Source organism: Lathyrus oleraceus, chromosome 2, assembly GCF_024323335.1.
Source record: "Lathyrus oleraceus cultivar Zhongwan6 chromosome 2, CAAS_Psat_ZW6_1.0, whole genome shotgun sequence".
NCBI classification, from domain to species: domain Eukaryota; kingdom Viridiplantae; phylum Streptophyta; class Magnoliopsida; order Fabales; family Fabaceae; genus Lathyrus; species Lathyrus oleraceus.
In genome coordinates, this window is record NC_066580.1 from 490504213 (window position 1) to 490525758 (window position 21546).

The 21546-nt window shown below is 33.7% G+C and overlaps 1 protein-coding gene across 2 annotated transcripts; it reads left to right on the top strand.

Moving 5' to 3' along the window:
- The first annotated feature begins 5567 nt into the window (after positions 1 to 5567).
- On the top strand, positions 5568 to 8242 carry LOC127120901 (uncharacterized). Of its 2 annotated transcripts, none has more exons than XM_051051491.1 (10): positions 5568 to 5884; positions 5955 to 6093; positions 6173 to 6244; positions 6323 to 6552; positions 6657 to 6728; positions 6895 to 7008; positions 7094 to 7175; positions 7289 to 7335; positions 7692 to 7773; positions 7963 to 8242. In XM_051051491.1, the coding sequence occupies exons 1-10, from the start codon at positions 5640 to 5642 to the stop codon at positions 8044 to 8046; spliced, it is 1167 nt and encodes a 388-aa protein (XP_050907448.1). In that variant the 5' UTR covers positions 5568 to 5639; the 3' UTR covers positions 8047 to 8242. The 2 variants fall into 2 exon arrangements, with proteins under 2 accessions (XP_050907448.1, XP_050907449.1); XM_051051492.1 differs by having other exon boundaries at positions 5721 to 5868.
- Positions 8243 to 21546: the final 13304 nt, after the last annotated feature.

The window sequence follows — 21546 nt, forward strand, 5'->3', positions numbered from 1 at the left end:
AAAAACACTCAACCTACAACTAAAAGGAATAGACTTGACTCGCGAGAAAGCCCCTAGAAAAGTCGCCAACTGTCGCGGAGCAAAAAAATACCCGAGCATATTAATGTTCGAAATAAACTACACAGTCGCCGCCGAAGTTTTATTTTTAAAGGGAAATGCCGATAAAACCCTTGAAGGACTAAAAGAATGGTCATCGCAACCAATTTTCGGTTCGAGAGTTGGTTATTCAAGAGGAAGGTATTATCACCCCTCACATCCGTTTTACTCAATGGAAACCTTCTAATTTTCTTAGGGAATAAAGTCTTTAGCTCAAAGATGTTTGCAGTTTTTCTATTCATTAAAAGATAATTACAAATGGGGGAATTTTAGTTTTTTATTAATGGGTTTGATGAGATGTTGAGTCTTGTTCCTACATACCCCCAGGTGTGATGGGGAACTCAAGTCTATGTAGTTCTTTGGTATAAAATATTTGTGTGTTGGTTGTTTTTAGAAAATGGTGTTTAAAAGTCTGCTTGTATGCTCGTAGTATGGAGGATGAAGCGTCTGTTTGTATTTCGAATTGGAATGGATAAAACACCATAATTTTATGAAAAAGTTTGTTTTGAATGCACAAGGGCAAAAGGTTAGTTTGATGAGTTGAGATTATTTTTAGATGCATGTGATGAATAACCGATTCGGGAAAAGTGTATGCTAAGCCTTCGATTGTTCGAGACACAAATGAATGTACATTCAATCAATTCCTCATAAGTTTATTGTGAAAATTGTTTGTGGAGTACAAATGATCGTTCAGACAAAGCATACGCTAAGCCCTCGATTATTCGAAAAACAGGTGAATATGAATTCACCCATTCCTATCTATTTGATTAGAGGTATGTTAAAGGGGAGTTGATTTAAAAAGAAAAGAACCTTTTTTACATTCTAAACATTATTTTTATTATTTGGAAATTTTTTATATTTGTTGCTTTTTTTTTGTATTTTTCTAAATAATTAAAACAAAAGAAAATAAAGAATAAAATTAATTAATAAATTAAATAAATAAAAATCCATGGTTGCATACAAGGAATTATGGTGGTGAGAATAAAAGGAATCAGGGCCCAAACTCATGAAAGCCCAAAAGAAATAAAAAAAACTGAGGGAAGCGTAGCCATTAAATATATTTAGAGGCCTATGTTTAATCTTAGGTGAAACTCGCTTAGCCGTTTAATTGAGAATTAAATGCTCATATGGGATCCCCACGAGGGGAAGGAATACATAGGATCAGGGGAGAGAGGAAAATCATACGACTTTAGGGAGGCTACATGTTGGTCGTCGGGGTGTGAAGAAAAATAGTATATGAAGGCCTTATCCCTTATATCTCCTTCATTTCCCATATCTCTTTCTCTCTTTTATTCTTACTCTTCTCTCTAACCTTTTTCTCGCTCTCACTTCTCTCTAACCTCTCTCCACCACCAAACTCTGACCATCCGCAGAACAAACCTAAGACCATTGTGGCCTCCGCCTTAGATCCATCACCTTCATCTTATTGATCATGAACATGATGAACAACTACCCAGAATCAAGAACATCCACCCTAAGACCACTGTGAGCTACCACCAACCATTATACCTAAACCTAACATCGTCATGAGTCTTCGTCGTGTTCATATGGAAATGATGAATGTTCATCTCATACCTCCAGCCAAAACTCTAACCTACCTAGAACTAACCTTACCCTAACCAAAATCCAAAAATAATAACATCAATCCATATATCTGGCCCTTGTAAACAACAATCAGACCTCAAAACGTCAAACAAACAACAAAATATCTAAACTCCCCAAAACCCTAAATACACATTTGTTCATACCAAAACAAAACCTGAAGCACTCCAAACAAACTAAACCAAACCCCAAACACGAATTACACAAAAAACCTACATGTATTCTACATAAAAAAAACAAACACACACTCATAAATGAACAAGGATTCAAGAAAAGGGCACCAACTTGAAGTGTCTTGAATTCCCAAAGGTAAACTCTCTCCTTTCTTTTTCTTTTCTTTTGTTCTTTTGATTCCTCTCTAACTTCATCTCCTTTCTCTTATTGCGAGGTACCACTGATGGATGATTGAGGCTAGGGTTTAGAACATAAAATTTCTTCCGTGTGAAGACAAACATTTAGGTTCAGGATTTGTGTATTTCTCTCTAATTTTTTTCATGTCCCTTTCAGTGTAAAATTCTTATGTTTATATAGGTAACAAAATTAGTTTTTGCATTCAATTGATTGATCTGTTTTAGGAAATATTTTATTGAGTTTGATCTGATTTGATTCAGATTTGTCTTAGGGCTCAAGTTTGCGTAAATTAGGAAAGTATCAAATATGACCAATTTTGATTGTAATAAAAAAAATATTTGATTTCCTTTTTGTGTGATTTGATCCGAATTTGGCAAGTTTGGTCATTTTTTTGGTGTTTTTTTTTTAAAAAACGAAATGATAAAAAAATGGAATTAAAAGGATTTACCAAATAATAATAATAAAACAAAAACAATCAAGTGACTATTTAAAAAAAAGACTAAAACAAAAATAATTTAAAAATATTAAATAATAAAATAAAATAAATGAAAAGAAGAGACTATTAGAAATGAAATAAACACATAAACAATTTTTTTAAACAAAATGACTCAGATGAATCAATGACCTAAAGTAGAAAGTCCTGATAAAAATTAGTGGGCAAAATTTAGGGAGTGACATATATTTATCGCGTTTTGTCTCCAGTCATGGGCATTATATGTCGTAGTGTCGAGGGTAAAGAACAAGCAAGGATTGGAAGTATATACATGATGAACAATCAGATAAAAATACAACTACACATAATGTTTTATTTAAATAAATATTTTAAAATGTGTAAGTCAATATTTAATCACAAATTTATTAAAATTGTTAAATGATTATAGTAATATTTTCTTTCATTTTACAGATAAGACATTGACAAGTACAATTTGTATAAACTTGAAGAAACTTTTTATCAAGTTCTTTTGTCCTTTTTTGATAAGATTTTAAACATTCATTATTGTTTTTATAATAAAAGAGTACATAGATGTTAGAACTGACCCCTGAACTGGATTAGTCGGTCCAGTGGACCAGATATTGGTGGTAAACACACAAAAAAAAAGTACATATTCATTTTGCCAAGTGGTGAAAGCTGTTTTATCAAACTTTTTACATACTTGCATCTTCTGTTTCAACCCTTTTGCCAGATTCTAAATGTAATTTACTCTGTAAGATATGAAAATCAGCTGACATATTTCTTCTGCACTAATTTTTCTTCAACAATTTGTCCATCTTCAAATGTTATTCACCTTACAAGATGTTAATCACTGAACCTCTAATATGTATAATTCATACATTATACTATCTTAGTTTTAACATTATGGTATATTGTTTTGTATTGGCTTCATTATATTTCTATAAAAACATATATTACAATGAAAATTAACTCATAGACATATTTATAATAAAACTGAATTATCATTATAACTAAAAACTCCATATGTGGAGTTTTTTTTTCAAAAGTACATACTTAAAGACAAAATATCCAACAAAAATATTTCAAATAACTTTAAAAAACACTTAATAATTGGATACATCAACATTATTGCATCAAACTAACTTCATCTTCAAACATATTCAAATCTTCTACCTTCATCTTCAACTTCAATTTCAACGCAAGCTAACTTACAGAATTTTAAGAGGATCACATAGAGTAATAAAACTCGGCTCATCACCGGTCCTTAACCTTTTTTCCTCCACAAATTCATCACTCGGCTCGTCACCTCATCAACCTTTATGATTTCATCTTGATTCATATAAAGGGCCCGACGTGAAAGTTACCGCGGGAAATGCTACAAAATAATATAATGAGTTATAAAAATCACATATTCTTTTACTAAGGTCAAATGGGTCTTACCAACACACTTTTTTGTTTTTGGTTGAGATGTGACCTTCATGGTCCATGTGAATTCCTCACCATTATGAATCACACCTTCGGGTGGAAGTTGGTTGTTGTTCTCAACATGTGGTTGTTGGGTTCGATATGTATCTGAGGTTGTTGTGGTTGTACTTGGTCTAGAATAGGGTTGTTGTTTACACCAACGACTTCCACGGGTACAAGTGGTTGTACTTGCTATGGAAACTGGTTGTTGTGATCAAGGCGTTCCATGGGTCATTGGGGTTCATCGATCTGGCGATGCAGATGATCGATCATGGACATTATCTCTTCAATATCCACATTTGATGAACTGTAAATAAATAAAGAATGCGGTCAAATAACAAATACTACTTAACTGAGCATGCATGTCATGACAATGATATAACAAAATAATAGCAGGATCAAAACTGCACTTAAAAAAAGAAAAGAAAAGTCAAATACACATTTTAGTGAGTCACGAGAATATAACGTGAATAAAATTAAAATTGTACTTCCTGATAGAAGAAGACGAAAGTGAAATATGACTCGTAATCTCTTCCTACTTTAAAGGTAGAGAAGTAAAAACTCCGCCTCTTTATATAATGAAACGAATTTATTGACTGGACCCTTCATTCTTACTATCCGGAACAATCAAGCCCGCATTATTCACCACTGAATACTTTTGTTTATCTCACAATGTACAATGAATCTTTATGATAAATGACAACACATTAAACTAAATCTGCACAAAAATATATTATTTTCATAAAGCATACCAAATATAAAGCGTCATATACCATATTGGACGGTTGGAAAGATTTAAAGCATTGATGGAGAGAATTAATATAATCATCAATGTTTTTGGTTTACCGGTCGGTGATATACACATGTGAGTTGAGGTTTCCAAGGTCAACAATATAGTTACATCATTACAACTATTACAATAAAGCATGTCGATACACTATCTCAATTTACACTATAAATATACCATATTTTACAACTTTCCAAACAACATTTAAAATCATACTTCTTGAATCAACATCAAATACTCTACTCTTCTCATAACTCATGGAATCAATTAGACTTCTTCTTCATTAAACTCTTATAGACAATTTTTCAATGGTTAAAATAACTTCTCAAGTAAAGTAAGTGTTTTACAAGATATTTCACTATTTTACTTTTCAATTCTGACTTTTTAATCTGAATCATTACAGATTTTTAACTCCTTTTTTTCCTTTCAGTCATTTGTTGAAATTGATTCTGATTTTATTAATAAGTATGAAAATGAACTCAAAAAGGCATGAACAATTTTGAACAACTAAAAACTCCTTCACGTCATAATATTTAACAAAAAAAATAGGATCATCCACTTATAATAAGAGGTTGGAATGTTATTGTCGAATACTACAATTTACTATATAACGTTGTTCTTCAAATATGATTTATAATCGATATCTCTACTACCATCACATTATATATATATATATATATATATATATATATATATATATATATATATATATATATATATATATATATATATATATATATATATATTACACTAATCTTTATTAATAGTTCATTATCAAAATTAAATTATTAAATAAATTTATTCTCAGAAAAACATTAACAAACTGCCTATGCCACACACAGACACACAGAATGAAAATCATAGGATTCTTATCTCAAGCAAAGCATGGTTGTTGTTGCTGCTATTCCTCTTCCCACATTCTTGTTCTCATCATCACACACTTTCAATTTTCGAATACTCAAAGTTAAAGCTAATGCTACACTTATCACAAACTCTGATTGGTTTCAAGTGGGTAGACCCATTGGGAACTATGGTTTCATGAACGTTACCACTAATACTGATCAATATTCGTTTGGTGAAGGAGGAGGATTCAAAAGTCAAGATGTTCAAGAAGGTAGCGTCAAAATCAGGTACTTTTTACTTTTAGGGATTCATTTTTTGGATTATTGATTAATACTCATCGTCGCACCTCCATTGCAGGCTTTATGAAGGCAGGGTTTCTCAAGGTCCGCTTACACAAACACCTGTTCTCTTTAAGGTTTATCCCGGAACACGAGCTGGTGGTGTTGTGGCAGATATGATGGCTGCCAACGAGTTGAATTCCCACATGTTCCTTCAAGTCAGATACTTTAACCATTCCGTATTACTTCTACTTCACTGTGTGTTATCACTTTCTCATTTCTTTGTAATTCTTACAGAGTAGTTCTAAAGGTATGAGTCAGCATCTTATGTTACTTTTAGGTGGCTTTGAAACAACCACCGGAGAGCAGGTTCGTCCCTATCAATTCGAGATTAAGTTAATTTAGTTTATTTTGGTCCTCCAATTCTGTTAATGAGGTTGGATACAGTGGCTTGCTTTTCGTGATTACGGGAAATCTAGCGCAGCAGACTATGCTAAAGTGGCGAGTGACAAGATATCAAAACTGTCTTCGTGGAATAGCTTTGAACGAGGACAGGCAATGAAAAGAAGACGACGTTTCATTATAATACTGCTTCAGGGTGCTTTGAGAGGTTTAGCTTACATGCATGATCATGATAGATTGCACCAGAGTCTTGGACCGTTTTCCGTATCTCTCAAGTATGTAACTAGCAGGCATTTAGCTTTGTTTTCTATGTTTTCCATTTGGATTCTATTTCCTTCTCACTCTACCATTAATGTGCTTAATTTTAATATGATGGCAGCACAATTTCTGAAACAGATGCTCCCTATTTGATTTCAAGGCTTAAGGATTTAGCCTTTTCTGTTAGTGTTAGGTAAGGTAATGACTTGCCAATCCATGTTTTGACTGTGGATAGCCTATCCGTGTTTTGCCTCAATGATTGGTTGCTGATTAGAGCATTGTAACTTCAATGTGATTGGTCAAAACCAATTCACATGTTTTCATGCCATATAGCGGTGCTCTTATTTAAGTCATTCCAGGTACTCAGAACTAGAGGATTCGGGACCACTTACGGAAGGTCTTTGGGCACGAGCTTCTGCAGCTAGTGCATTCACTTATTTAGAGAAAAGAGCTTTTGGAATAGCCGATGACATGTGAGTCGTCTGAAGTTGGGTTAACGCAGAAGTTTGCTTCAGAGTCTTTTTGGGTCTCCTCTGACTTTTATCAATTACAATACAGATATGAGGCAGGCCTTCTTTTTGCATACTTGGCTTTTGTTCCGTTTTGTGAAGCTGGTGTAATGGATGGCCTTTCTTTGCAAGTAAGCCATGCTGCCAATCAGACTTTGTCTTCAGTACCTCGTTATTTTTCTGTTGATTCTCTTTATCATAAGATAATATCCTCACTGGATTATTTATTCGCCATGAAATTCAGAGGCTTTTAGAGAACACTTTTCGGCTTGATCTTGAAGCAATGCGAGAGTAAGATATCTTTTATTCTATATTTCTGGTTTAACTATTACTGGGAGTAGACATCTGTTGTTTTAAAGCTAGTTTTCCATGGTTGAGCTATACTTTACAAAGTGTGAGTGGATTCAAAAGTTCCGTTGTCTTGTTGCAAGTTGCATCCACTCCAAAATTAAAAAAGGAAGTATATTTTTCACAAACTAAAATTTGCATTTTATCTAGCATGTGTAAAACTCTGAAGAAGCAAATGCCTAGTAATACACAAGATCAATCAAATTCAAAGAAATAAAGGTTATACAGAAATTGGATATTTATGCTTACTTATTTGGTCATTGATTTTGCCTCACTTTGTTCTATTCTTCGTTACGTAGATACTGTATAGCAGATGACAGGTTAGTTAATGCCATCGAGTTCCTGGATCTTGGCAATGGTGCTGGTTGGGAGCTGCTTCAGGTATATAAAACATGTTTGCTAGAAAGGGAAACTATCAGTTTATGGCTTTGAGTGAGTGTGTGGTAAACAAAAGTGCCTAACAAACAGTTTATGGTTGGATATGTTTTATTGCTACATCAAATTCAAGTGTAAATCTCCAATTCAGTAGAGCTATATCGAATGTTCATGGTGCTGTTTCATGATTTCCAGGCAATGCTCAATGCTGACTTCCGAAAGAGACCAACTGCGCAGGCTGTTCTCAATCACAGGTTTATGACTGGGGAAGTCCTTTGAGTTTCAAGATCAAAAGAATATGGTTATCATTGTGAAATATATCTACCACATGGCTCACCAAGCCTGTAAAATTCCTTTTGTTTTTTTGGAATATGAATGTCTTGAATTTGCATTGCTTTCTCACAAGCAGCAATGCTATTGTAAATATGTAATATATTCTCACAAACATGCATTTAGGAGAGATTCAAAGGAGAAATATTGTTAATTTTTACAAGTGATAAATATGAAATGTCCAAATAATTGGTGGTTGAGGATGAAAAAATATGAGTACCATTGAAGGAAGGGATGAAAAAGATAATGGTGTACTTGTGGAGACTTTACTGCAACTACATCTAATATGGAGCGCAAAGAAAGTGTGTCAACTTCAAGAGATTAAGATTCAAGGCTTTTTAATGATTTTATTGAAGAATAATGAAAGATAGTTTACTAGGTCAAGACTGGATGGTTGATCTATAAGTAGACCAGATAGATTCATGATATCTTTGTCTTGGTGGAATGTCTGGGGTAATTATTCTAAGTATGTGTTGAACTGTCTTTTTGATCATACACCTACAATGTTAAATGATTAATGGTTAAATTTGGATCATCAACCTTAGTTAAATTGGGGTCATCAACCTTTCTGCATGCTGAAAAATATGGAATTTTAGCTTGATTTGTATTTAGAAAGAAGATGAAGTAGAGGATTAAGTGTGGAAGATAATTTCACAAATATAAAAGAGAAGAGAGTTAGGAAGGTGTACACCAAAATTTATATTGTTTCGATCTTAAACTACATAGCCTAATTCAATCCCCGAGAATTTTCCGTTGAGATTTCCACTGATGGACTTTTATCACAAGATTAGCACATAACCTTCTTAGATCATTCTTTTACCCAAATTTATCTTGCAACCTTTATATTACATATAATGTCACAAGATAACTAAGTTATTGATTTCCAATTACAACATAATTTAATTTAAACGGGATTATACACTTTAAGTCTTTTACTCTCTCAATACTGAAACAATAAATATTTATAAAATCAATTTCTAAGAAGAGAGTGACTCTCACTTTAAGTCTTTTACTCTCCCAATACTAAAACAATAAATATTTATAAAATCAATTTCTAAGAAGAGAGTGAGTAGGAGAGAAGAATATAAAATCATTCTTTCATGTTTAGAAGAGTGCACAAGGACTCTCTTATATAAGAGGAAAAATTGGTCAAGAAAGGAAATGATTTATAGGTTGAGGTTGCTCTCTAATTGATTAACATGTGGCTCAAATCGATTAGACCTATCAAATCTGGAAAAAATATTAGCTAAATTTATAGCATAATCGATTAAGAAGGTTCCTAACTGATTAGGTGACGAGCTCGCTCCTTAATCGATTAGATACAAGTTATAATAAATTTGATAGTGAGATTTCACTTTCCTGATTCGTTAGGATGCTTCCTAATCGATCAATTAGTGACCATAATTAATTTTAAGAAAGATTATGAAATAGATAAAATTTGCATAACCATTGAGTGTGTTTGTGTAGTGCCTAGGTACTTTGAAAGTTAATTACATTTATTTATACATTATTGATCCTAAATAGATAAAATTACAATCACACGCACGATCAAGCGATCTTTAAAAGACTTTAGTTTTTTATGTTGATTTTTCTATTTGACTATCTTTGCTCTTAACACTAAAATATTGTTAACTTTGTTTTTCAACTGTTCTTTTGTCAACATCAAAACCACAAACAATAATATCATAATCTACATAACACATAGAATCACATTCTCACCCTTTATGATGGTGACAACACATCTCTTAAAAAGGTGGTAAAACAAAGATATTAAGATGAAAAAGATTGAGTGGCTAACTCCCCATCACATATAAAGATAGTATAATCTATTTCTCACAAAAGTATACTTTTCCCCTTTGACATTATCAAAAAGTGGAGAAAAAAATAAGAGAAACACGCGAACAACACATAAAACAAATATTTCACATTTAAATAAAGTATGAGAAAAGAAAACAAGTTTCATATATTAAAAAAAAGGATAACAATAAAGAGCTAGCAAAATAGTAGAAAGCAAACAGATAAAGCATATAGGAAAAATTAAGACATTTACGAGTTGTTGCCATCATCATCATTCAAAAGCCTAAGAGGAACTAGTACTTCAGTGCTTTTTAAGTGTTCAAAGATGAAGCTTACTTTGGCAGAAATCTGATGAAGCTTACTATTGTTATATTGAGTGCTTGCAAGGATGACGTAAAGAAGAGCTCATGTTTGAGGAGCTGGAGGAATTTTATAGCCAAACTCTTTTAGATTTTTTTACTCTGGTTGTTGGGGAGCCCGAGGTGCATCCCTAACAAGTGTATTGTACATCCAGATCCAGCCTATATTGGTGATCTTCATCGACTTTAGAGCACCCTTCCTAATCATTGAAGAGCTTGGATCAAACTATTCCCCCTCCAGACTAACTCTAACATGACTCATAATCTTTGTAATCAAGTCCCCATATGGAGAGCAAGTAGTTTCGCTAATTCTATAATACAACATATGTTGAATTGCTCCACTTGCCTAGTTAGTCTCGATGTTATTTTCCATAAGCCAATTGGTCATAACATTGATTTACTGGTTAAAAAGAATAGGTGTGCATATTACCCCTGTATGGTGGTGTTTATGGTGGTTTAAAGGACATGTTCACGTGAGGTGAGAGACTCTATGTATTTATTTGGTTCTTAGGTATAAGCGTATGAATCAAGATATGTCATTTCTCTCATTAAGGAGAAGTATTTATAGAGGTCTTTCGGGCCTAGGGTTTAGGAAACCCTTAGGGGCGGCAACCACTCCTCCATGATTAGAGGAGATTGTTGACTACCTATTTCTCAGGAAGTCGCGGTGTGAAACAAAATTGGTTTGTCCCTTATCCCTTAGATATTTATGATAACAAAGTATTCAAAGAATAATTGGGTATACTAATGTCTGTTCAACTGCACAGGACCATAGGCTAAAATTTCATATAAAATCCAAGTATTGGTCCTGACTATGAACACTCAATGAGAAACTTAAAGACAAAAATCTAACGGATCAGAAGCTAAAGACTGGACTCTGAAGAAGTCAACATCTGAAGGTCAGAGTTTGAAGAAGCCAACCTCTGAAGACTAGACTTTGAAGAAGTCTGCTTCTGATGATCATAACCTGAGCCATTCAAAGCACAAGGACCAAAGTGACTTTGATGGATCTCTATCAACCTTTTAGTCTACTTTATCACGTGAATGCCTGAGCTCTATTTTCTTCTAGAGTCTTCTAGGATACAATTGATAATTTCTTTTATAGCAAAGAGTTTTCAAATTAACCTTCACCAACCATGACTATTTGGTGAAACATCCCAATGCCTCTTTTGAAGCTTCTCAAAGGAATTTATTGTGTTGCATCTTCTGTGAATATTTTCTTCTCTATTTAAGGAGATAAAGACTTAAAGAAAAATACACCAATTGACAATCAAAGAGAATTACTGTGTCAACATAAAAGCACAAGTTGAACTTAGGATTTCTTATCCTTGTACATCTTGTAAATCTCTAACTTTTAAAAGAGTTTACTTTGTATTCTTTATACACCTCTGATTATATATTAAGTGTATTTTTACAAATAACCATTTATGTGTTAGATAGATTATTGAAGTCTCTTACTAAGTGTTTGAGCATTTGAGATCTCTTGCATGTATGCTTTAGCATATAAGTCTCTTGCTTGAGTGCTTGAGCATAAAAATCTCTTGATTGTACGTTTAAGCATTAGAAGTCTCTTGTTTGTGTGCTTGAGCATATAAGTCTCTTAATTTAGTGTCTGAGCATTGAAAGTCTCTTGTTTGTGTGCTTGATAAAATTGTAATCTTGTATGATTAATATTATAGTGAAAATCTCATGTAAGTACAAGGGAAATGGATTACTCTCAAGTTGTAAGAGGAACTGGGATAACTTTGTGTGTTATGCTTCTTTCTTGCATTTCATATTCACTACCTACCTCCGACTGAATCATATTCTACAACTTTGTATTTATAATATGATCAAGAGTTTTAAAAATAAAAAGAAAAGTCAACACAATTCAACCTTCCTTTCTTGTATTTTTCTCACCTCCAGTTGGCATCAGAGCACAGTTTGTGCTTAACACTTAAGAATGGTGTAGAAAAGATCCTAAGAGAAACATATTGAACCATGTCTGGAGTTTTTGAATCTGTTAGCGGTACTCCTAATCCACGTGCTGCTATAAATTATAATTATAGCAATTCAAAAAAGAACAATTATACAGCTAGACCTCCAACTTTCAGTGGAGACTCTACTTGGTTTGAATGGTGGAATATCAAGATGTATACTCATATCATAGGTCTTGGTGATGAGATGTGGGATATTATAGAATATGGCACTAATATTCCAATTAATGGAGTTGGAATGGTGTCTAGGAGAAAAACTCTCACACAAACTCAGAAAAAGATCTATAAAAATCATCATATAGTTATAGGCATCTTGGTTTATACTCTACCTCATTATGATTACATCAAAATCATTGATAAATCTACAGCTAAGACAGTTTTTTAATCCCTATGTGTCACTTATGAAGGGAACCAACAAGTTAAGGAAGTTAAGATTAACCTTTTGGTTCAGTAATATGAGTTGTTCAGAATGAAGGAGGATGAAGACATTGAAACCATATTTTCTAGGTTTCAAATTCTTGTGTCTGGACTTCAGGTTCTGAATAAGAGCTACACTACATCTAATCATGTCAAGAATATTCTTAGGAGTCTTCTTGTCAGATACAGGTCTAAAGTGGCAGTTATTCATGAGGCTAAAGACTTAAACACATTAAGTCTTAAAAGTATTATCCGTAATCTTCAGAGCCATGGGATGGAGCTCAATGGAGATGAACCTGTCGGAAAGTCAAAGCCTCTCGCTTTGAATCTGTTGCCAACGCTATCAAGGCTCCTCAAGTTTGGGAGTCTGGAGAATATTCTCTTGTAGAAGGTTCTGAAGATGACTCATATGATGAAGAAATGGTCTTTATCATCAAAATGTTTCAGTATCTGGCCAAGAAGAACAAGATATTCTCTGACAAAAGCAGTGGGTTCAGAGGATCTAGCTCCGGAGAAAAGAAGGATGATCACATAGGATGATTCAACTGCAATAAGCATGGTCACTTCATTGATGAATATCTTGAACTATAAAAGGACAAGTCAAAGAAGGGAAGCTTTCAGAAAGATAGGTCCAAGAACAAATTCAAGAAATGTCTCATGGCAACATGGGATGAAGTTGAAAATGAAGAAGACTCTGAAAAGGATGAATAGTAAGTCAACCTTGCCTTGATGGCTCTTACATCTCCTGAAGCATAATCTGACTCAGACTCTGGTTCAGAGTCTCAGGAAGAGGATGAGGTATTTTCTAAACTATCTCATTCTGATTTAATTACTTTCATTCAAGATCTCATGGGAAGATGTTAAGAGAAAGCCAGGCACATGAAAATATTTAAAAAGCAATGTGATCTTTTAAAGAAAGAATTATATTATGTTCAAAGTAAAAAAAGAAGCTATAGAGAAAGATCATATTACTCTAGTAAAGGAAGTGTCTGATAAACCTCTTGATGAACATGAAATGGTTCTTCAAGAGTTTATCATAAATGGTTTTAATAAAACCAAACTTGCTTCCATAATTTAAGGAGTAAGTAGGAGGAAATGGGAAGAAGGTCTTGGTTACTCACAAAAAAATAATTTAATCCAAGTTTTGAAACCTTGAGTAAACCAACAAATCCTTCTTCTTCAAGCTCTGCTCGCAAAGGGCTTGACTCTTATTTTGTAACTGCTGCTGAAAATACAAAGGTTCTGAATTAGTTAGAACCTAAAGTTGTTGAGTCAAGGATTAATATAGAAGCTTTTTATTCTATCCTTCCAATAATCAAATTTATCTCCATAAAAAACAAGAGGTTTGGCATTGTAGTGATCTCTATCATTTGTTTGAGCAACTGGTGGTGGAATATTAGCCATGTGTTTCACACTAGATCATTATCTGACATTGTTAAGTGTTTGATAATCTTATCAAGACCAGAACCGGAGCTCTGATGCTAATTGAAGGTGGCAAGAAACACAAGAAAAGGGTGTTTGAATTGGGTTTCTAAAAATGAAAGCTTTTTCAAAACCAACTCAATCAAACAATAACACAAACAAGAAAAATAACAAAGTTATTTGTATACTGGTTCGTTGTTAACAAAACTACCTCCAGTCCACCATACCAAGGTAATGTTTCCTTCTCAAGAAGGACTTAGTCCACTATAACCGAAACTGATTATAGACACTACAAAGATAAACCGTCTTTGTCTTCTTGAGTTTATCTGACTAAAACCTAGTCACTCAAGTAAACCACTCAGACAATTTGAGATTTACAAGACTATGTTTACAATATTGCTTCTAAGAAAGCAGATTAACACAAGTTAAGTACAATGAATTTCTCACACAATAACGAGCAAAAACTCTATGTGTGTTTACAAAAATTATACACAAATAAAATTAAGTCCAGCAAAGAGCATTGCGTATGAGCATAGTATTGCACAGTGAATTAGTAGCTTGTCCAATCTTCCAAGTCTTCTTTATATAGGCAGTTAAAAGATCCGTTGGAAGGTAGAATTGGAATAGAAAAATGCATTTGTCTCCTTTCATAACAGTTTGCATATAGGAGGCAAATTAGTACAATAGTAATGTCCTTAACCTACAAAATCAACATAGTGGATGAAGGATGATATTATACTGCGTACTATTTTCCTAAAGCAAAACCTTTTGACCTTATCTTCTAATCTTCAGAGGCTTCTGATGAAATGATGTCGAAGCATGCTTAGAAGGATCAAGACACTAGTTGAGAGAATCTTTAGAACCTTGGTCTTCAGAGTCTTAACACAGTTCCTCGGAACCTGGTCTTCATAGTCTTCAGATCCTGTTCTTCATAATCTTCAGAACTTGAGTGAAAAATCTTAAAGGCTGACAATCATTCAGAGGCTCTTCAGTCAGAGTCACAATTAGAAGCTTTAAGAGAAACGTTCATCATAACCATTGTCTAAGAGCTTTCTAGAACTTGGCAGCATCTTGTAAAACACTCATATCTCTTTAGAGTCAGAGTGTGTTGATTCCAGAAGCTGATGACGTCACACATCAATGCTTCAGAGTCAGGACCTATTAGCAAAATCTACGCACTGGATAAAAACCATTAGTATACAAATTTTTTCTCTAAGAAACAATGCATTGTTATCATCAAAACTAAATGACAGATGCATAACCAAATCTTGTTCTTACACTATAGTGACGCGGATTTGAGGTTAATCGGTATATGGATAAAAGTAGTATTATGAGTTTTTTTACCAACTTGTTAAATAATAGTTTGATCCATGAAAATCACTTTCTTATCAAGTGATATATATATATATATATATATATATATATATATATATATATATATATATATATATATGCATGGATATATACACTTTATTTGTAATTGGTTACTTTGGATGCTAATAGACAACATTATAGGTGTTGGAGCACAAGATGATGAAGATGGAGATGGAAGAAGAGAGAGAGAAAAACGGTTATAAAAAACTTTGAAAGAGAGAGAAACTTTATTAACATTATTAAAAAAAACTAGTTACAAACTTGTTTAAATACACAAAATAAATTGTCACGTAGACATTGCTAAAATCTAAACTAGAAAGCCAGAAGCTAAAACACACTTCTAGAACAACAACCTCGAAAGCTTCTGCTTCTGAGTCAGAATACTGCTTCTGAATATTAATTACTTCTAACACCATCTCTTAATTCATATTCATCTAATTAAATTCTACAACACCAATTCCCTCTCAAGTGGACAAAATGTCCAGTCTTGATATCTTTAGTCAAAACATCTGCAAGTTGCTTCTGAATGCTATAATGCACAACTTCTAGCACTCCATTCTGAACTAGATTTTGCAGAAAACGAAACTTCGTGTCAATATGCTTGCTTCTTCCATACAACGCTAGATTATTGGCAAGGCTTATGGCTGATTTGTTGCCAATCATCAGCTTCACATGCTTGTTCCATTTGATCTTCAGATCCTGAAACAAATTCATAAGCCAAATAGTTTAACACTCAGAGAAAGTACATGCAATTATAGTGGTACATTCGTGACCATTGAGCTATGGATAAACCCGACGTCAATGAAAAGTCAGAGTCGCCACCGCGCTTTATTTGTTTCCAAAGGAAAAGGGGGAAAGGCATGAATAAAATCCAAAGATAAGAAGTTTTCAAATCAAAACTAATAAAAAGTCAGAGATTATAGGTAAAGGGGTTGGTTATATAGAGGAAAGGTATTAGCACCCAAAGTGTCCTAGGTACTCCTAGGGAGCCCTTTTTTGTGTGCAAGTGTTTTAGTTGAAAAGATGTTTGATAAAAATGGAATTGGGGGATGAGAAAAGAATTCAATTATTATATTTTTGTGTTTGACAAGACCTTCGGTCTTATGCCTACGTACCAACATAAAAATGAGGGATCAAAACCCCGTAGTTCGTGGTAAAAATTTCAAAGAAGTTGGTGGATTGATTTTAACAAAAGTTTAAAAGAAAAGGGCACAAAATGGGCAAAGACTTAAATGAGGTTGTTGGTTCTTTTTGTCTTTTTTGAAAGTTAAGTTAATATGATTAAGTTTATTTACATGGTTTAATTAAGAAAATGTTTTGAAAATCAATGGCACAAGGCCAAAGTTTCTACTCATTAAAACAAGTCTAAATTGAAAACACAAACGAAGAAGGTTTTTAAAAGGGGGAGAGATTTTGAAACTTAAGAAAGAAGTAAGGAGATGAATGGATTATCCTAGACAAAATTTAAAAGTTAAGAGTTGAAAAGATCTGACCAATGGGAAGCAATACGCAAGATAAGAATGTCAGATAGAAACCCATTTCCTTTGGACTTTTGAGCAAGCAACAAGCATAAGCAACATCCAATCAATAAGTATGAAGATCAAAGGCATCAAATAAAGATAACCATAATATTCAAGCAAGCACTGCAATAGAAAGCAGTCTTCAGTGTCTTCAAATGAATCAGATGAAATACTCCTTGTGGCAAACTCATAGAAACAATCATCAAACATCAACAATGATAATAGTGTAACAATTTAAGCATATAGACAAAGTAATAGATGAACCAAGGGCACTCAGGGTTTACATCAGATGAAAAGCACAGTCAAAGATAACTCGGTCTCAAATAATGGCATTGGCCAAGTCTTTTAAAGCATGAGAATGTTGCCTACTTCTAAGTCCAAGAGTTTAGATCAAGTCAAGGGCAAAGGTCCAACAATCCACCAACATATTTTTTTAGGGTTTTTGTTGTTATTAAGTATTTTAAAGTTGTAAGACCACAAACAAAACAAAATCACAAGCACATAATATATACAAGCACAGATGATATGGCTCAAGTGAGCAAAGTAAAAATGACTGAAACATAAACATCTTGCATGACATGTAAATGACAATAAATAGTAAAGATACTGAAATTTAAATTGCATTAAGTAAATGACATAAATGTAAAGCAATAATAAAAGAAGTTAGTGAAATGTTAGTTAAAGAGTTCAATTTGTTTAAGTCATTCTTTGGAGAACACTCAACCATTCATTCACAAGTATGTAGACATGAACCAAGACATCACCTATGAGAAAGGCTCCAACTTGGATAAATTAACAAGTATGCCACTAACTCTCATAAATGGAAAAAAGGTCAAGTCTTCACACAATGCCATGAAGAATATGAGACTTACAATCTCACTTACAAGAATGTTATGCCTTTTGGGACATATTTAGCTATATGTTAAGCAATCCTAATTAGACTTATGTAGAAGTCACAACTATCTGAGGTCGGACAATAAAAATATTGGTGTTAATGCATGTTAGAGACATGGTACAAAGAACCAAGCTCCTAAAACATACCACACACAAAAACAAAATGGGAGGAACCTATCTCAATCAGGCTCATGTTGATTCATCTGACACAAGGTCATTGATGAATCAACTAGCATTTGACTTATAGAGAAATCATTGGCCAATGATGGATTGGGAAAGAATAAGGATAAAGATGAAGAGGTAAAGGGAAATGGAAACCCACATTGACCATATAAGGAATTTCATTTGATCAATAGTATCCATTCATTTTGAGGGATGAAATGCATATTTCATCAACCCCTTAAATCCAATAGTATTTATCAAATGGAAGTTCAAATCAACCACGATCAAGTCCAGACAGAAGATGAAACAACACAAGGTCAATCAAATGGCTCAAAAATATTTTTACACATTTAAACAATTAAAAATCAATTTTAAAATGAAATAAAAATGCATTTTTCAAAGGACCAAACCTCAAATCCCTTCAAATCACCAAATAAATGACCAAGGGATTTATCCTAGGCCAAACAAGGTCAAAGGACCTTAGACAAAAAATTTGAGAATTTTTGGAAAGTCAAAAGTATTTAAAAATATTTAAAAACAAGTCAAAAATCATCTAATTCACAAAAAATATCAAAATTAATCCAAAAAATGATTTTAATTCAAAATATGGAATAAGAAAATATTTAAAGATTTTTGGTGAAAATCCCATATTTTTTGGATTAAAAATGAATTTAATATGAATTAAACAAAATAAGAGTAATTAAAAATAAAACCAGAATTAAAAATAAATGGGAGAAAACATGGGCCATCAGATCTCCCTCATTAATTGAGGTGGCAGATCTGATGGCCATGCGCGTAGGGTCCATGATACATTAAGGTTAATGCGCTGGAACATGAGTCAAACAAACCAAAGGCCATGATTAAAACGTTGGAGCAAGATTAAATGGATGGGAAGCAACCAACACACCACCGGAGCTAGGGCTTCGGTCATCTTCTCCGGTGGACCTCACCAAATTGGTCCACCACTAGTGTTCATAAAAATAAAATATGCATACACTATTTTAAAGATAAAAATGCCAGGAACTCAAATCTGACCTCTAAATTTCCCAATTCTCACTATATAGAGAGATATGTGGAATTGAAAATTGAGGTGTATGAACTGAGTTGCTTCGATTTGACCTCAAAGCAACTCAATCTTGTTGCCTACATTGGTAGGACTCCATACAACCAAAGATCAAAAGAAATGGTGAAGAATTGAGGGAGAATCGAAGAAGAGAAAATTATGGAAAATGACCTTTTGTTTGCAGCAATGGAGCTCGATATCTCTTCCAAATTGCCTTGCCTTGCTTCTACCAACTTGCAGGAAGTGAATTGGATGTAGAAATGACTTGGATCCTTGGAGTTTCAATCCCAAAACAGAAGGGGAATTGAAGCTCGATTTCAAGTAAAATCTTCAAGGTTATCCTATCAATGGAGGGTGGGGAGGTTGCAGTTTAAAGCTTGGGCAAATGGGTCTTCATTCTAATCAGCAAGGCAATATATTTATAGGATTTTCAAATGCTTTCCACACACTTTCAAACTTTGGCCAAAAATAGCAATGTGAGGTGCATGCTTGCATGGGCTTGCACAAGGCCCGTGAAATTATGTGAACAAGTCCAAATTTGTGTGAAAATGATCCTGAAACATTAACATGAAGCCATGCATTATGAAATGAAAATTGATCATAAAACTTTCAAATTAGGGCCATGCATTACACCCATGTGCAAGTCACTCAAAAATAATCCAAGTGACATGATATTGGACTCTTTGGAAATCTAACATGAAGGGGAACAACTTTTCTGTTGAAACCTTTTTCATTTGGAGCTTCGATCATGATGAACTTTGAGGTGGAAGTTGGAAGAATCAAACATAGTTGAAAATTTTCTAAGTTAAAAGTCAAATGACCACTTTTTCCACCTTGAATAACTTTTACTATGAGCTTCAAATGAAAATGAATACTTCTTCAAAGTTGTAGATCTTTTAATCCTATTCAATTTGGTCATGAATTTGACACCATTTGAATATGTATGAGGGAGTTATGGATTTTAGAAGTTGAGGAAAATGGCTTGTTCAATGATGATGACCCAAAATGACCTATAATGTTTCCTCTTAGTACATGCCCTTGCAAGTAGAATTTGACATTTCTCAAAGAAGAAAAGTTGGATAAGATATCTTTAAATTGATCATGAAACTTACGTGGCCTTTATATCATAAAAATTGATCAAGTTATGGTTCTTAGAAGTTGACCTTCTATCTAGGACACATACAAAATGACCTATAATCTTTTGACATAAAAAGTGATTTTCCAAGCAAAACTAGCTCTTGATGCCAACATGAAAGTTGTTTGGAATGTCATAAAAAGTAACTTTTATCTTGGAATCATTTGAATATGATAAAAAAGTGTAGGAGATAGGGTCTAGGGAACCCTATATTTGACTAGTTGACTTTCTCTGGTCAACCTCTTTGAACCAACTTGCAAAATTGAAGTTCTTTTGCTCTTTGGGGCTCACGGAGGATCATATATGCTTCAGATGATTTATAATGGAGTATCCCTTGAAATATTTGACCAATTGTTGAAGAAACTTGATGAGGAAGTCACACAAGATACTTAGATGAATTAGGGCTCCAAGGCAAACAAGCTTCAAACTCTTGATAAATTCTTGATCAAAATGACAAATAAAGAACACGGGGATCCATATATGATGCTTAGAACCAATGTGAATCTTTTATTGATTGATCTTCTGCACTGAGGATCTCAAACCCTAAATACGAGCTTGATGAGGCACATGTGGATGCACACACTACCTACAAACGAAATGAAACTACCCTAGATATATGTTTGATATTTTGGTTAGTAAACAAAGAAAAACAAAGTATGATACAATCAAAAGTTCTTGGTGATCTCTCCCAATATAAACCCAATGAATGAAGGGCATGGAGGATACTAAGGTATGATCCCAAAGTCAATGCAAATGATGCAATAACATGAGGGATCTTAGGGTCAAAATTGAGGTCTTACAGCTGCCCCTATTTAAGGACATTCTATATGAGGATGTGAAGGTTAAAATCTTCGTATCAACTCGGTAGAATGGACTTAAATAACAACATCTAGAAACAAATTTTGGTCCATAAGAGACCTCATGATGCATATGACATGAATGCAAAAATAATATTTGTGGGGAATACCTTGCCACAAAGGAAAAGAATTCGGAGAGACTGAAAGTCCACAAGAGCATAATGCATTCAGTAAGGAAAACTCACTGGGAGACAAAGACTCTGGGGATAAAAGTTATGCGTAGGCCAGGCTACAACTTGAAAACTACTGGTGACATGAAGAGATTTTCATGAAAATAACTCAGTGGAAAGACTCGGTTTGGGGAAAAAGGAAGTCTGCATGTCTTGGGATAACACCAACACAACACAAGACATCCGCGAGGGAATAGAGTAGACCAGAACAAAGCTGAAATACTCACACAAAAGGAAATTCGATTTCACAAAGAAATATGAACCCACAACTCAAACGGGGAAGAAAAAACTTCATCACATGAG